Source organism: Larimichthys crocea, chromosome XVII (assembly GCF_000972845.2).
Source record: "Larimichthys crocea isolate SSNF chromosome XVII, L_crocea_2.0, whole genome shotgun sequence".
Classification (NCBI taxonomy): Eukaryota; Metazoa; Chordata; class Actinopteri; family Sciaenidae; genus Larimichthys; species Larimichthys crocea.
Genome location: NC_040027.1, coordinates 8,434,219 through 8,452,138, shown reverse-complemented (window position 1 = coordinate 8,452,138; position 17,920 = coordinate 8,434,219). Strand labels below are relative to the sequence as shown.

Sequence of the window (17,920 nt, the reverse complement as noted above, 5' to 3'; positions counted from 1 at the left end):
TGAGCCATAAAAAATGATTTATATAACAGATGAGCTTTGAACAATAACAAATAAAAAGTGAAAGAAAGACTTCCTGCCAAGGTCAGACCCTCGAGTTGCTAATGGATGGATTACTCAGTAACTAGATCTGCAGAAGCCCCAAACAAGAATCGGAATGTTTCAGCAGAATGACTTTACAAAACTGTTACAAACTTTCTATCAAAGTGGTATAAAGAGTAGATTATAATACATACATAGTTATGACAGACAGCAACGACCCTTCCCATGTCTCATATATAAATCTGTGTACGTGTGTGATGTCAGGTATCTTGTGTGTTGGCGGTAGGTGTCCACAGTCTGTGCTCCTTCAGGACGCTTTCCTCCAGCATCTGGTGATCTTTCCATTCCTGCATGGTCGGCTGGTCCGTCTCTTTTGGGGACTTTTCAGGCTCCTGGGGACAAAAACCAGATCTCTTTTGGGGACTTTTCAGGCTCCTGGGGACAAAAACCAGAAGAATTAGGGTCATAATATGACATTTAAGAAGACAACATCGTCCAGCAGTCCTAAAATCTTTGAAATCCTTCCGTGCATCTTTCCTAATACGGAAAACTTTTGTGGCTTGACGTTTCCAGATTGAGATTTACGGAAGTTGTTGTAAGAAGTCTCGTGATGACAAAGACTGGAAGTGGATTTAACATCATCATGGGAAATTTATGGCTAACTAGAGGAGCAAGAAGAAAATGTCCTCAAACGTAAACAACAAATTGCAGCAACAAAACAAATCTGGATTCATAACTGCCGTCGAGTGTCAGATTTAAAGAATCAGACAGAGATTTAGCTCCTACAGTTAGCAGACAGACTTCCAGGCTCTGGCTATCAATAACTTTACTCTCGCAGGTGCCAAAGATCAGATGAGGATCTGAATGAATTAAACATGAGAGGAGAGAGAAGGAGAAAGACAATAAGAGAAACGAGACGTGACGGTCAAAGCCTTCTGCAGCTTTTCCAGTTTACACTTTTAAAACCATTTGCAGGCCTCGCTGTCTGTTCAGAGGACGGTCTGCCAACAGCAGCGAGGTTTGAGTGGAGCCGAGGACACAAGGTCTCATTCAAGGACACTCTAACACCAAATAATGATGCCTGGGAGAGAAATCGAGTACTTGTTCAGCACGAGGATCCAAACCAACGAGTGGTGGAGTATAACTCACTACATCGACTCAAGTGCTGTACGGAAGAAGCTGGATTCTCCATACAAAACATACAAAGATCAAAATACCAGTTAAAATGCTTTTACATTCATATTTTTCCACATTGAGTATGTTTACTGATTAAACTACATACTTTTACTTACGTCTGAGTATGTTTACCATGTGGTATTAGTACTTTTACTTGAGTAAAGGATTTGAATACTTCCATCACTGCCCTGTGTTCGCTCTTCCTCCAGGCTGAACTCACCGTCCTCTTCTTGGCTTCTTCAGCTCCCTTCTTCAGTTTCTCCCACTCTTCCACTTTTTCCAAAAAGAAGTGCAACCTGTCTTCCTCCAGCTGAAAATATTTCTTCACACTCGAACCCTGGATACAGAAAGAAGAAGAAGAGAAGAATGAAAACGAACCTTTCACTCCTGATCTTCTTTAAAGTTTTCACACTTTAAGAGGTGGTTGGACTGTCTCACCTTACTCCTGGAGGGACTGTAGAGTGTCTTTGGGATTTCTAATACACGGACTAATCCTTGGTCATCAGTCACAGCCAGGAAGTGCTGCTTAGCTGTACATAAAAATAAATTGTTGATAGAACTCATATTTTTGTAGCAGCACAGATAACATTTGACGTATTATGTAGTCCAGGACTCACAGGAGGCGGTCCAGGGTTTGATGCAGGTGATCTTGGCATCGGTGACGTGTGCCTGGACCTGTGCAGGTCCGCTGGTTTTTTCCAGCAGGTTCCACACCTCAATGCTGCCATCCTTTTTCCCAATGAAGAAAACAGCTGGCTGGGACAAGGACCAGCACGCCGCAGTGCAGATCTGCTCAGAGCTCGGCGACTGGATGATGTGGTCTTCCTGAAGTTAAACAGAGTCACACGTTTGTCTTCTGCTTTTTATCGTGATGTGTGAAGGTGGACTGTGATTTTTGTGATTGCAGTTGAAGCGGCGGGTGTTTGTTACCATGACTCCCTCCTTCCAGATGGCGAAGTTAAAGGAACCCATTGTCAAAATAATGTCTTTGAAGAAGGGCGACCGCTGCACTGTATTCACCATCCCGTCATGGACCCTGTAACAGTGAAGGGGCTTGCCACCTAGACAGGACGAGAAGGTGCACTGTTATATGTGACAACAAAACTATATTTACAGGTGTGTTCCACCTGCTATTCTTTCTGTGTTCTGCCTCTGATTGGCTAACCATCAGAAAGGAGACGATGTGACGCTCTCAGCCAATTAGAGGCAGAGGAGCACAGGTGACAAAAACAGGGATTTATGCATCGTATATCGTGTCTAACTTTAGTGGATCATAACATATGGGGTATGTAATCAATCTGTATTTGCTCTGGTTCAAGATGAGGCCATATGTTTCTGCGAATGTCAGTTTTTAACTGTGACAAAGGGGATAGATAATGAACCCTCTGGTTGACTCACACTGATAGTAGTCAAATTTATATATATTATATTATAACTTGGATTTTTCTCATTGTTTGTCTCAAACTGCTGCAACAAACTGCTTCGTGGTCTGCTGTGGAGAGTCAACGGTTGATGGATTTCTGTTCTCTCAGCTCGATAACAGTAAACCAGATGACTCACTGTGCTGCCGTCCAGATTCATCCCTCACCGGCTTCCAGTCAGCGTAAACAATCTCCCCGTCCTGGCAGTGAAGATGTACACGTTATGGAACACGGAATAAAAGCTGCACACACTTTATGATTTCTGACATCTGTGTAACATATTTATCTGAACTCAAAGGTGACTCATCATATGTTTGGGTCTTTGTTTGACAGCTTGGCCATCTCATTTTGCTCATTCAGCACCTGTACTGATGTAAAATACTGCTTGATGTAGACTTTACCGGTACGAATATTCACCTCTGTTCCGATATAGAGCTTGGTATTGGCATCCTCCAGAGTTGTGAGTGTTTTTGCCGAGGGCAGTCTGAGCTGGCTGTAGTCTGGGACCTCCGAGCTATCATTGTTTTCATCGTCATCTTCTGTTGGGAGGAAAATAGCAAACAGGAGTGTGTGAAGCGGAGAAGAAATTAAGATAAATATGTTTTTTTGTAACATTGGGTCTTTTTCAGGCAGTCAAGACAGGTAGCATGGTCCTCACTCGGTGTAATACATGTTGACAATACACTGTAGTCCTGCAGGGATGAGTCAACATTTACACAAACAGTTTTTTGCAGTAGTTATGAGTCATGCCCGGCTTTCATGCAGCTATTTTGGGTCGTGTTTGCAAAGAAAACAAACATTTAAACTGATGTAGAACACAATAAGAGCAGAAGAAATTCAAAACACTGGTGGCTCGTCGGGAAACAAAGAGAAGAAACATTAGAAACTATTGACAATTTATTTAAAGTAAGGAAAAAAAAGAGATTGAACATCGGTGGCATCGGCGCAGCCTGCTCTGTAATCTGACCATGAACAAGACGACGGGAGGACAAAAGAAAGGGAGCTGGGGACGGGTACGGCTCGAGCGAGAGGGGGGATATGACGGGAGTGAGGAGAATGGCGGGACAGTAAGGGAGAAGGGTGGGACGGTCAAGATAGGCAGGTCTGGTTGTGATGGAAGAGACCTTTTCCATTACAAAAGCCCGACTGTCTGTCAGGGACAGTGCAGGAATATCCGTTCACACCCCCTTATCAGTGGGCCGCTCCCAATCAAGTCTCAGCCTCTGTCTGCTAGGTCAGATTACTCAATCATGCATCTGCTAAATCTTAACTTTCACCCAGTTAAGATGTGTGTAAAGATATGAGCAGCAGCTGAAGGCTAAAAACTGTGGAGCTTTTCTACTGTGGCTACGACTGATTCCAGCATCAGGAATAGTAAAAAGTGACTGACTGTTGAGTTCAGAGACAGACGGTGTAGATTCAATCAATATCAAACAACTTAAGTAGCAGTGAAGAATTAATCACACAGGGATTCATTAAAGCCTTAATAACAGACTGCCTGTGGGCTGCTGGAAAAAGCAGCAGCAGATTTATTGCCTCAGTTAGTGAACATATTAATTCTATAACAAGCCAGCCACCAAAGCTGTGTTTACGGAGGCAGACCTTCAGCCAGACAAAGACAGGTCTCTTCTTGGCCAGCCAGGACACACACGATCATCTTGTGGCCCTCGAGGAGCCTGAGCAGCATATTGCAAAGAGCTGACAGTCGAGGCTAATGCTCGGCAACTATGAGGGCCTTGTTTTGGAAGTATTACTTAATAAAGTGCTATGAAACCGGAGGAGAGAAGAAGAGGGAGGCAGACGGAGAACAGGAGTACCTGAGGGCTGAGCGGACGCCGCTCCACTGATCACTGTGCTCAACCACTCGAAGCAGAATTAAAGAACAGACTCGCAGTCATGTGAACACGTCTGAGATGTAACAGACCGTTAACAGACGCGTTGTAATGTTCATTTCTTTGTTTCTTTTTCTTCACTCACAAAATCTGTGTTTTACTTTTTGAACTCATTATTTGTTTGAAACAACCTGTTGCTTTCTAAAAGTGACTGAGTCACGACGTGCTCTGCGTCCAACAACAAAACCAAATAGTATTAATCACACCAGTGATTAATGATGCTAACTGAGTAATGCTCGTTTGTTTGGCTGATTGTAGGAAAAGGCAGAGACAGAAACAAATAAAGTGAAACTGGCAGCCTGAAGGGTGAAATCGCTCACCTGTGGTCGCTCTTACCTGTTTCATTACTGCTGCAGGTGTAGTGTTCCAGGCTGAACTTCAGAGGAAGGTACTCTCCACTCGTATTGATCCTTGGCAGAGAAACCTGACGCATGGCAGAGAAACAAAACAACTTCTGACATTTGAAGAACTGACAGACTAAACATTTTAAAAGTCAATCACAGACTCGACTTGCACCCTTGAACCCCGCTGTACCCTGAACAGAGGTTTCCACATGCGATCCAGGTGTTTGAAGGCGTCACTGCGTGGCGTCGTCGTCTGCTTCGTGTCTATCACTGGCTGCCTCGTCGCTTTTTGCACTCGCAGATCCCAGAACATTATCAAGCTTTAGAAGAGAGACACAGACCAGCAGTGGAACACAAAATAAACTTTGAATCTTCTCTGTAAACTACACAGACTTTCAAAATATATAACAAGCTTCACTGAGTAACAGCTTCTGCAGACTGTAGTCACGAGTAATAACCTCATTTAACAATGAAAACATCTGATTTCACTGATTTACAATGTTTTACAGTCTCACACGCACAGTGGACTTCTGGGTGCAACATGTAGATAAGTTAAAAATCAGTCATTTGCATATATAAACACTTTGTAATGATATCAGCTGGTGAGGACGGGGAGGACGAGCTAGTCTAGTGTTGTTTTGGCCCCTCACACAACTAAATACATTTACTCAAGTACTGTGTAGAAGTTTTAGGTACTGTATTTTTATTTTACTTACTAGTTATCTTGTAGATATGTTTGATAACACAACATATAATCAACAAATAAATTATGGCATGTTATTCAAGGTTAGGATGTTATTGAAGCTGCCAAGCAGTACATAATTACTCAAAATGATCCCATTCAAGTGATGTACAAACTAATGTGATTACAATCCTTTACTATGAGTATTTTCTTAATGCAGATACTTGATGTATGACAGTATTTCTACTGTGGTAGTCGTATTTTTACTGCCTCCCTGTTGCCAAACATTTATGTCTATGAAATGAATTCTGGCACTTATAAAGGAGTTAAACGCGGTAACTCATAAAACGTGCCTACGTCTGATTTTTACAGTCACCAGCCGGTATGACACACACACACATACACCAACACCAACCACGCTGCCAAAAGAGCTCATACTGGTACGGCGCCAACACCATAACACGAGTACAGCTGACATTTAAATACAAGCGGTGACTGATCCTCGTGAATTCCACAGACAGACGAGTGAACGGTCATAAAAGGGAGACAGAGACAGATGTTCAGTACCTGGTGGTGGCAGCGAATCATAGTTCAGACGGACAAACAAACAGGCACACGTGTAAGTCAGAACCTGTCGTCTATAACACTATACTGGCTACAAGATGACAGCGTTTCATGACTTTAACTGGACATTTCTCTGTGTAAAACGTACCCGTCAGGGGAGCAGGTGACGAACTGAACAGAGATCTTATACTTGTTTTCCACCGGTGAGCCCGTCCTGGTCACCTAATCAGAGAGAGAGTCACAGAACCAACATGTCTGTAAAGAAGTGAATGAGCTTCCTGAAGATATACGGGAGCTTAATGTGCCCCCGGGGGGCACTTTGATGATTGCCTCGATTTACTTATCCAGATGAGTGCCAGTGGGTGTCATGATTTATTACAGTTGGCTCTATAGACACGAGGGAAAAGCACCAATGAGACACCAGAATTATAAAGAATTCATTGCTTTATGAAGATTTTAGAAACACCAGACAACAAGCTAAAGTTCTGGGAGCTGTAATAATTCATCCAAACTGTGTGAGCTCATTATTACTGAATATTTTTATGCTCTCACTGCACTTGTTTGTGCTGAGTTACAGACCAAACATCATGGTGCTTACTGCAGCAAACATCACTTCAGGTCAATGTGTACTGAACACAACAGTTTCTTTGTGGACCACATGCATCAAATAACATCTGAAAGCTATAATAAATGCAGCGAGTTCGTGTTGTGCAGTTAGTCAGGAGAACAGTATCATAGTTCCACGCCTTGCTCTTAAATCGCTCACACCCTCAGTATGCTCTGACCTTGCGAACCTTTTCTCTGCACCCATTAGTGTCGTATCTCCTGTTAGTCTTGTTTACATTCGAGCGGCTTTTAACCTCAGTCAGATAAACTCTGTCAATACTCCAAAACTAGATACAGAAATCATTAGAGCAATAAGAGCCCGGACTCTGTGGCGGGTATTGTTTCATTATCAATTTTAGACTCAGGTATGAAGGATTATATTTACTCTAGTTGCCTCCGGTGTGTTGTAAACTATTCCACGGTGTTTACAGTAGATATGATAAAAGAGGAAAACATTTCAGAATGATTCGCACAAAAACACCTTTTATTAACCGAGATAGGCTGAATGCAAACGCTGATTAACCTCGTGGAATGTTCCAGCATGTACCCGACGTGTTGCAGTCGTTACCCCTCCCGTGTGTACCTCAAATGTTGGTGGCAGCCACTGGATATCGGTAATTGGGGCTTTGTGGCTGCTCTCCGCGGCAGACAATGCACAGTAGTGCACGGTAGGAGTCTTCTCTTTGTTGTCGTCGAGGTCCTGGTGGGAGGTCAGACACAAAAGGCAAAGCGTGTACAGTGAGCTCCGACAATTCAGACTTTACAGTGAAGAGCAGCTGGGTATTATACTTCACACATTATGTATACCACAACACAAACTCTAAAGACTAGGGTTAGAGTTAGAGTACATTTAAATTCCTTGCTTATTTGATAAGCAACAGGTGCTGGCACGGCGCAGCGTTCACAGCGCTCAACATGCAAATAAAACCTTTTAGCAGACACAACTGCCTCTGTTTACACTGCAAACACGAGCGAGGGCAGCGATCTGATTTGTTTGCGCGCTATCTTCCGTGGGGTACAAACTCTGGTGGAGGATGGAAGGCTTGTGTAACAGCTGGAGTGTGTGTTGACTCTGGAGAATGAATAGCAAACAAGGACAATGAGAATAGAGGGAGGCACGGAGGGAGTGGTGGGAGAGGGCAGAGCGAGGAAGTAGTGAGGATGGGGATGGAGACAGCTGTTCAACTGTAGAGACAATAAAAACACACAAAGCAAATGGGGGCTGGATGATGGGGGCATATGTGTCTATTCGAATGGAAGAAGTCAGCGGAGGTCAGGCTTTAAGGACAGAACAGGTTTGATATCTGGTGTCTGGATGTCTCAGCAGACTCGCTGTGTTGTGGGTTTAAATCTGAGAACTGATTTTTATCACGCATCATTACCTCTCTCTCTCCCCCACCTTGTTTTTGTGACTCTACAGCACTTTGTACCATTCAAACAGAGAAGATATGACATGAAGATATTAGTTTACTGTGATGTCAAGCCAAAAGCGATTCAGTCTGATCGCTTCAGTCTGACTGGAGCCCTAATTAGGCCGCTCTCGTTTAGCAGTGGGGTCATGTAATGATATAAACTCGCTTTGAGATTTACTCCTGGCATTAGTGCGTTTGTGGAACTAGTTTTGACAGCTGTGGCTGGCTTGAAAAGGCCCATTAGGCCGCTGCATTCCCATCTAATGAAAGGGTGAGGATGAGGAGAGAACTCAGGAGTCAACGTATCATCATCTCCCTCTGTCATACGGCCGCTGAGGAGTACAGCCTGTCTTTTGCAGCGAAATATGCTGCACGCTTTGATAAACTGAAGGCTCGTGCTTGAGTAAACCGAGCTGACGTCATTACTAGCCAAAGAATTACAGTAACTGATACCACATGTAATCCACCAACACGGATACAGAACACTGTGTATTATTGTATCAACATTGTGCACATTAGAGACAGGATATGGGTACTTACGTATGTGTCAGTGTCGATGGAGACCTTTTTACTTCTGGGCTCTGTTCCCTGCAAGTGTGTGACGTGAGCAGAAATGTCCCACAACACAACCTGAGATCAAATATGAATAATTATATTCAATAACTGGATAAATCATTCATATCAAATATGAATAATTATATTCAATAACTGGATAAATCATTCATTTCTAATTGTTTTCCCTCATGCTGAAAATGCTAAAATCTAGTGTAAAAGGCAGCAGATGCAGCAAAGCAGAGTCAAAGTCAGCACCTGGCCATTTATGCAGCCGCCAACGATAATATTTGGATCGGAGGGGCAGAACTCAAAGGCACAAATGTCATCTGGGCACTCCAGCAGCAACTGCAAACAACAGAGAAAACCACATACACAGGGCAGAAATATTATATTTCAAAGTAGACGTTTCCGTGTGCTGGGTGCTTGCCATCCCCGGAGTATTTATTTATTCTGGTCTCTCCTTGAAAAGTTTAGCTTTTAATCCACAAAACCAAACGCTTACAGTAGATTCCACTTCATCAGGGGAAAAGAGAGCCAGCAGAGACAGGATGGTGTTACAGGACAGAGAAGTCATTTTCATGTTTCAGAGTTTAAACTGAACTACAGCGCTCTTCTTCTTCTCCTCACGCTAAACAAACAGATTTATTTCATTAGATAACGTCTTTGTTTCCTGTGCACGTTACCCTTTGCCACTTTGATCAGCGCTGCGGCAGACAGTGAAACCAAAGCGTGACACGTGCCCCGGTGGAGTCACGTCATCCAGAACTCGGATTACTTCTGAGTGATTTAGCAGCTCAGTTTTATTGATCCAGAGCCCGGGTCGAATCAATAGAGCCTCTCAAATTTTTGCCAAAGCTAATAATGGTCTTGAATGACAACACAGAGAGAAATATCGTCTTTTCAGCCTCTCATAGATTTTCCATACCTGGGAATTGGAGGGGTCGGAGAAGCTGTAGAAGAGAATGAAAGAAGGTGTAGACTCCCGCTCCCGCTCCTCCTTTTCCTTCATCAGCGCCACAGCTATCACGCCTGTCACGTGAAAAAACACATCAGCTCCACAGCGATAGATGTTAAATATGTTTGAATGAGCCTTTTTCTAACTGAACTGACTTTGATCCCTTCCTGGAATAACACGATCAACATGTTTTGGCACTGACATTGTTATTCTGAGATTTTGCTGGAAGCGTGCTCTATGGGCGATGACAGCTGGGCAACGTTACAAAGAAATAGTAAAGAACGATAATGCTTTAATAATGAGGAGGACTTGAAATTCTGATACTTCTCTGACAGTCAGATTGTTATATTTGCTGAAGGTACTGTCCATCAACACGATCCGTGTCGACATTTTCCAGACAAATGCTATTAGAGACATTTAAAACCATGATGTGCTGAACGCTGCACACTCCCCACACGGCATCGATCCTGACCTCATTTGCTCTGATACACTACAGCCATCTAATGTCAGTGTTAGTTAATGCTATAGTCTTTTCAAGGCTGTGACTCAGCACTTCACCGTAGATGGTAGGATGCCAGTTGACGGTGCTGATTTTCCTGTTGTTCATGTACTTCTGGTCCGTGAAGGCCTGATAAAGTGCCAAATCTTCGTAAACCTTCCCGGCCCAGTCACCATCCTCAGCCCCGGCACCCAGAGCTCTCCAGCTATCAACGAACACGTTAGCGATCTGGACCTGCTGGAGGGCGTGCAGAATCCTGCAAGAAAAACAAAAAACAAATCCGTAAAACGTCATTTTCCTTCATCCCATGTCTCCAAACCTACAGAACAAAGTCTGTAGTCTAATACTCTTTTACCTGGACACAAAGGAAGGATGGCTGGAGGTGTGGGAAAGTATAAGATTACAATGTGCCACTATAACATGTTTTTAAAACTCAAGATTTGAGCTGTGGAGGCAAATATAAGAATAAAAAATATGGTGGAAGGTAGAGGCGCCCTTAAAGTTCTCATTTTGAATATTCTAATGCTGCTGGTGGTAATAATGGATGGATTTAAGTACCCTGAGGCCGATGCTGTCATGTCTGAGTTTGGGTATCAGTCTTCCTATTCAATACATACTCCCTAAGGAAGAAGTCAGAATGAAGGAACCCTTGAATTACTGGCATGTATCATTTTACCTGGGGGTCACTGAGGTGCAAAACTTCTTCAGACTGTCAGACTGCAGGACGTTCTCTTTCTCTTCATCACTCAACTGTCTCGGCATGTACTGGGTGAAGATATTCCTCTGAAACTTCCTGTAAGGACGTAACATGTTGGTGGACGTGGAGTCATTATTAAAACAATAAAGACTGCAGAGGAATACTGGTTTTCTGGTGTACCATTGTGTTTGAGCGCCGCTGCTCTGCAGCCTGGGAACAGCCTGCATCCCGCAGTCCCTCTGCATCTGCTTGATGCTGAATCTGCTGTCTTGATAGGAAGCGCACTCTAGGTAGCCGTCCTTAGCGTCTGCAGTGTTGCGGTCGGAAAAACAGACCGGCGACCCGAAATTCCTCCGTACTCTGGAGAACTTGTACCACAGCTGATGACAAGAAGGAGACGGAACGGAGAGGTGAAAAGGACGGACGAGGCGGAATGAGGAAAGAATGTTTTTGATGCACTGCAGTACCCTTTCTCTGGTCTCTCTGTCTGCTTCTTCATCTACTTCCCGCTCGCTGCCTTGGGGTATCCATGGCTGCGGTTCTGGGGTTTTATTGACTTCAATCTCAAACACTTCTTCCGTCTCGAGCACTGGGGGCTGCAGAACACGGAGAGAATCACAAAAAGGTGCAGGAAACATTTTACTGTGGAAGTGGGAGATTATTTATTAAGATTTTCTTTTGATAGTTGAACCTGAAATCCTCCCAGACGAGCCACAGACCATAAAACATTTGAGGGCAGAGCAGAGCAGCGAGTATTTCATTTTAAAATCGGCCGTTGAAAGCACGCCAGCTGGCAAAGCAGAATGGGCCTTCCAGATGTGTGACCCCTGACAGCAGCATTTACTGTTAGCGATAAGGGATCAAATAGTGAACATTCCTCCAATGGAAAAGGAACATAAATAATAGGAAACATTCCTGCGTACAGAATTGAAATAAAATCAGCCCCACGTTGTTGCTAAACGGCTACAGCACTCACCCTCATTCATCAAAAGCAGGGAAATCTTTTATTGAGTGTCTGCTTACGTTGAGGATTCTGTCCTTAGCTTCTGGTGTCACAACCAGGTAGAAGCACTGACCGTAGACGAAGTCACTGTCAAACACCAGCAGGAGTTCGTCCTCTGGGTAGTCCTGCCAGGAAGAAACAAGAAGAATAAAAGATAATTCACAACGTTCAGACGAGATTTCTTTAAATTAATTTGACTTGATTCTGGCAACCACGAGGTGACGTGGTACAGCAAGAATGGACGGCGGAGTGACGGGGAGGCACTGACACACACATGTGCACACACACACAGATGCATGCACACACACACACACACACATGTGCACACACAGGCCTTGGCTGTGTCCCAAATAAGGAAGCTGACATTACTTAGGACACAGAGCAGATGAGTGTGTGTCCCTGAGGGCACGCTCTGGTCTCATTAGAGTAATGTGTTGTGTTAGGAGGGGCGTAAAGTAAGAGTGCTGTTTGAGTTTATGTGTGGATATATATCAATCTCCTTTGACCTTGTGTAATATTATTTGAAAAAATAATGAAATAAAAACCAAAGAGTGGTGGCTGCTCTCTCCGTGAGACACAGGAGAAATGAGGTTGAACTGGTTACTGGTTTGTTCCCACAGCCCTTAACTTGGGGTCTGAGTATCATGGCAGTGTCTTGGGGATATTGTCTGAGTGATACGTGTGTGTGACAATGGATCAGCCTCACCAGCACAATCTGCTTCACAGGGCTGAAATCGGACACGGCCGCTCTTGTCTTAATGTCCTGTATGATGTCGTCTTTTTTCAGCAGCTTGTAAGGGTTCTCTCCCGTGACGTCCTCGTCAGCCAGGCAGCCAAAGAGCTCCTGGGTGGCTGATGTCAGGACCATGGGGAAGATATCATCAGGATGACCTTGGGAAAGAAGGGAGGGAGAGATCATGATCAATACTACAGACACTCAAGAGGTCAGATGGATTTAAATTAATCAACTTTGTGAGCACACAGTAAGAATAATAGATGATCAATCGCTCAATAATAATAGGATCATTTGTTGGTGAGATGAGGACTTTTAGAGGTTGTTAATGCTACTCCCACTTCAGTTTTTTATCACTATGAAACAGTTTCCTTTTAGAAAGATAAAACCAACAAATGAAAGTAAGTCAGCCAATGAAAAATTAACTTTTTATATTTCTTCTTCTCCAGTCTAAGTCCAGCTGTTCTTGTCAGAAGTCAACGATGATAACGAGTGTCGTGTCTGTGTGTTGTCTATCCTGCAGACTGTACAAAACAAATCACTGTCATCACGCATGATTCACGCATGATTCTCGTAAACATAAATTCTTCACGGCTGGAGCTGCTTTATTCATGATTGTGTCTTCAACAGTTTGAAGTGAAAGGTTTAAAACCAGCCCGCGGATCAGGTAGTGAACAGCAAAGAGAAGAAAAGGAGCGATCGCAGAGTGAGACAGGACTGACAGATCCGCTCGACACGAAGCAGAACTGGTTGTAGAAACAGATGAAACGGTGCTGAAAACAGAGACACAGCCGTGATGAGCAGGAATGTAAGAGCCTAAACCTCGATCGTTGGGAGATATTCACACAATGGACGGGGCTTTAAAGTCACCGTTGCCTACGGACTTTGACACAGATTCTCGCCCCAGCTTTTCTGATCAAACGCACAGCAACGCCTCTGATCCTCTAGCCTGCCCCTCCCTGCAGGGTCGGACCACCATTCAATACTCAATATCGCAGGATGAAACGCAATCCTCGTGAAAAAGCCTACACACAATGTCCAAACGCTTGTAAGCGGGTAATGCTGCTGTATTTTCTGCTGTACTGGCAGATCAATAATGCATGAACTTGTATTTTCTGCTGTACTGGCAGATCAATAATGCATGAACTCGGTTACAGCTTCGTTACAACCGCAGTGCTGCGCCATCGCCACTACAAGGTTTGTCTTAATAAACAATCTATACAGACTCCATATCTGAAGCCAGGCTCAGTCTATACAGTAAACACGGCTCTGCATAATGACAGTTTTCATCCTGCTTGCGGTCTCTCTCTTCAAAGTCTCTCCACAAGGTTGCTGAGGGGACGCTGGGAATGCTAAAGTACAGCTTAAGTAACCACTTCCCAGCTGGGTGTGTCAACCTTTCCCACTCACACCACTTAGGCCTCATGCCAAATCATTGTAGTGGAAACTCACACCCCTCATTTCACAGAGTTATGTGTCAACTATGGCATTTTGTATTCATGGGAAATATTTGCTTGGGAGACAAAAGAGAGCGCGATGGATGTGCAATGTTCCATAAACCTAAAGAATGCAATTAAACTGCGTTTGTAGGCGAGGAGCCGAGGAGATATTTTAAATTTGTCGGGGCTCCTTCCTCTTACATAATCCAGCGAAGGCTGAAATATTTTGACTGCACAATGTGAGATATTTATACTGCGCCGCAGAGCACTGTAATTACGGCTGTTTGTTTTCATCTCCGCTGATGCTTGGTAAGAATTTAAGTTGACGTTTATCAGCTGATGAGATTACATACCACTTAGCAATGTCTCAGAGAGACTTCTGTTTTTGTGCAGACACTGTCACACGGTGTCCAGACAATTACAAGGTCAACCATCACGTCCAAGACTTTGTTTGGGGTCGAGGTTACAGTAGGTTAATGTTGGGACAAATCTAACTCATAGAGCTGCAACGATCAATTAATCAGTTAGTTGATCTGCAACTACTTTGATGATCGATTTTGAATAATTTTTCAATAAACAAATGTCCAATTTCTCTGATTTCAGCTTCTCAGATGTGAATATTTTCTGGTTTCTTTACTCCTCTGTGACAGTTGACTGAATATCTTTGAGTTGTGGACAAAACGAGATATTCGACTGCGTCACCTCGAGCTTTGGGAAACACTGATCAACAATTTTCAACATTTTTTGACATTTAACGGAACAAACAACTAGATTAGATTAGAGATACTTTATTAATCCCTGAAGGGACTTCAATAAATTAACTAATCGAGAGATCTCCTGTGTGTATAAACTGGAAATTGTTGACATTGATGAATAAATCTGAATCTGTGGACTCTTTACCTTCAATCCCACGGAAGCAAAATGAGCTAACCTGTATTAAAAAGATCGAGTGCAGGTGAACTGCATTTGACCGAAAGCGTGTTCTCAGGGCTGCCATGTTGACAGTAAACCAGCCCATGACAATGGGGACTCACAGCTGACTACAGAGCATGTCTGAAGGCTATGCAACACTACACTCCAGATCACATCAGAAGACTGGATATGGTTTCTCCAGCTCCTCAAAGACATCTCCGATTATTAGTTTCAGTCAGGCTCGTTACATCTCTACTTCAAAGAAAGACCGACTTTAGTCTGAATGCATTTTATTTCATTAAGACAACCCTGTCGTCACCAGGTTATAATTAGAAATGTGTAAAACTAAGTTTAGCTTTAACCATGTAACTTTTAAAGACCTGTTATTATAAATTAAGTAAAAAGTGAATAATTTTCTCTCACCAGGTGTGTCCTCGTGTGCAGGTGATGCTTTACCTGAAAGGAAATTATCAGTGAAAGGTCATTTCATTTCCTCCATCTGATCATGTTAAGATAAACACACACACACACACTTCACTAATATTCAGACGCTCACCTTTGCCCTTACTGCTCGCACTGCTGGCTGCGCTCCTTTTCTTAACAGGCATCTTTGCTCTTTAATGAAAGGGAAAAGTTCACATACAAATTAAATAACATACAGCATTTTTTTATTTTTTTTATCCGTACATGCTTATAATTATGCTGCACACTGTGGCAGAGCAGTGTCCTGCAAACAGAGACTGAAGAATCATGATCAATGCATGCGGCGACATCTTGTGGAGGATGAGAAAACTGACCTGTCAGGAGGTAAAGGAAGATTAATCTGAATTTATTTTATCTGTAAATGAAGCTGTCCTCAGGCTCACATACATTTTATGGTGTAATTCAGTGTGTGCTTGATGAGGTAATAATGATAAAGAGCGGGTTAGGAAGTATTCAGGATTTAGATAAAAGTAGAAATATCAAAATAGTCCAGCGATGAAGATGTAATTTAAAAACAAGCAGCAAAGACTTTTTTTTTTCTTCTGATTGAATTGATTGAAGTATTTATTTTGAATATGCAAACAAAAATAAAAATAAGGCAAAACATTTAAACATAGAAATACATATTCGAAAAGGAGTGAGAAGAAGAATAACTTATAAACTCCCACCCTTCTCTTTAAATAATGAGTGACAATACCAAGCTTCTTTGCAACTTGTTTAGATATACCTGATTCTTATAGATAAATAGAATATATCCCTGACTTTGTATTATAAAAATAAAATAAAAAAATAAAACCTGCATATACACTTACAATACAATACACACATACACACACATATACACACATGCACGAAGAGAAACAATAAAAAAACAAAAACAAACAACAAAGGAGACAATAACCTCATAATCCTTAGTGCTACCCAACGCCTCCCTCATCCCTGTACCTCTTAAACATAGTGTCTTTGTACCTCATTTTAAACTGTTTCATGTTCGTCATTTTATTACATTTTAACTTCTTTTCTACTTTATTTTACTGTTTTTGAAGCCTGATATATATTTTTATAATGCTATGTTTATTTCATTCCATCTTTTTCTTGATGTCTTGATGAAATGTTTCATGTAAAGAGTTCTGAATTATTGTTTAAATGTGCTGTATAAATAAACTTTCCTTTAATATTCAAAAGAAAGAAAGAAAATTTATATATAAAATATATATATATAATTAATTAAATTTAAATTAATAAATAAATACATTTAATGTATTAATAATTTTAATTAATAATTAAATACAATTATATAATTTATATTAGAATATTATTATTAATATAATATTAATAATATTAAATATTCAAAGAAAAATAGCCACAGTATTGATGTATTTAGCACATTTATGTTTATTTTTACCACTTTCTGTGATATACTTTGAATAAATCCATCTATTAATGCATCCTGTGGTGAAATTTACATTTTCAAATTATAAAACTATAACTAATAAAGTGCATAATTAAATATAATAAATATAATTAATATATAATTAAATATAATTAAATATAATTAAATATAATTAAATATTATTAAATTATAATAAATATAACTGAAGTTTTTGTTGTTGTTGTTAGCTCATGTTTAGCATACCTGCTAACTAGTACTCACTTAAAAACTACAAAACGCGCCGGTTAAGATTCTACGGTAAATGAGTTATAACGTTAAACACCGGCAGACACGTGTCTGTTTAACGTACAGGTTCCCGTTTATAGAGAAATAAAACAAGTTTACCGGCAGTTTTAGCAACAACGTTTTTAGCCTGAAGCAGCGCGCGGTGTGGGACTGTTTGGTTTCAGGGGTAACGGGGGCGGGGCGAAAAGGAAAAAGACGTTGACTGACAGATGCGCGAAGCCAATCAGAACGCCACAGTGATATTAAGCTGACGCACGTGCCAATAATGTGTTAAAGCACAGCATGCCGTGTATTATCGCGATTATACAACAATTACCGACTTAAATCAAATATAAAACCCACCTGTTTAAAATATAACCCTTTTACATCTGGTTCATTGCATTGTCCCATGGTAACCGTTTTAATGTTGTATTCTTGTTAATTAATTACTTTTATGGTTCTTTTTGTTTGTTTCTGTTATTTGCTGTCTACTCTCATTTATTGTAAGGTGTCCTTGGGTGACAGAAAGGCGCCTATTGAATAAACATGTAATATTATTATTATAATGTAACAGAACCCAGTTTACTGCTCCAGCAAGTAGCCCTGAATAACTAGCACACATATAAACACTAACCTGCTGGTCCAGTCACATTTGGCTCCTCAGTCCCTGAACTTCACAAATCACCTGCACAGGTGATGGAGGATGATCCAAACATTTCCAGTAAAATCCAAAAGTTTCAAAAACAACATTTTCTCTGAGCTCCCTAACCTGATGAGATGCACACCTGTGTTAACGAGGCGGTCTGACACACAGAAAGAAAGCTGACATTGTAAATTCAGATGTATTACTT

The 17,920-nt window shown here is 41.7% G+C and overlaps 1 protein-coding gene across 2 annotated transcripts; it reads right to left on the bottom strand.

The window, feature by feature from the left end:
* Nucleotides 1-17,246, bottom strand: dnai3 (dynein axonemal intermediate chain 3). Of its 2 annotated transcripts, none has more exons than XM_027289880.1 (23): nt 17,190-17,246; nt 15,486-15,544; nt 15,353-15,385; nt 12,552-12,736; nt 11,866-11,970; nt 11,310-11,438; nt 11,023-11,222; nt 10,822-10,938; nt 10,205-10,401; nt 9,617-9,720; nt 8,947-9,036; nt 8,677-8,766; nt 7,308-7,424; nt 6,267-6,340; nt 5,063-5,192; nt 4,865-4,952; nt 3,054-3,178; nt 2,776-2,836; nt 2,146-2,276; nt 1,833-2,040; nt 1,654-1,745; nt 1,436-1,552; nt 1-431 (listed from the first exon to the last, which is right to left on the bottom strand). In XM_027289880.1, the coding sequence occupies exons 2-23, from the start codon at nt 15,535-15,537 to the stop codon at nt 300-302; spliced, it is 2,577 nt and encodes an 858-aa protein (XP_027145681.1). In that variant the 5' UTR covers nt 15,538-15,544; nt 17,190-17,246; the 3' UTR covers nt 1-299. The 2 variants fall into 2 exon arrangements, with proteins under 2 accessions (XP_027145681.1, XP_027145682.1); XM_027289881.1 differs by having other exon boundaries at nt 3,054-3,175.
* Nucleotides 17,247-17,920: the final 674 nt, after the last annotated feature.

Coding starts and splice junctions, on each gene's coding strand:
- dnai3 (XM_027289880.1), bottom strand. CDS start 15,537: ATGCCTGTTAAGAAAAGGAGCGCAGCCAGCAGTGCGAGCAGTAAGGGC. Junction 11,223..11,309: donor ACAGAGAGACCAGAGAAAGG/GTACTGCAGTGC, acceptor TCTTGTCATCAG/CTGTGGTACAAGTTCTCCAG. Junction 7,425..8,676: donor CCATCGACACTGACACATAC/GTAAGTACCCAT, acceptor ACCTCCCACCAG/GACCTCGACGACAACAAAGA.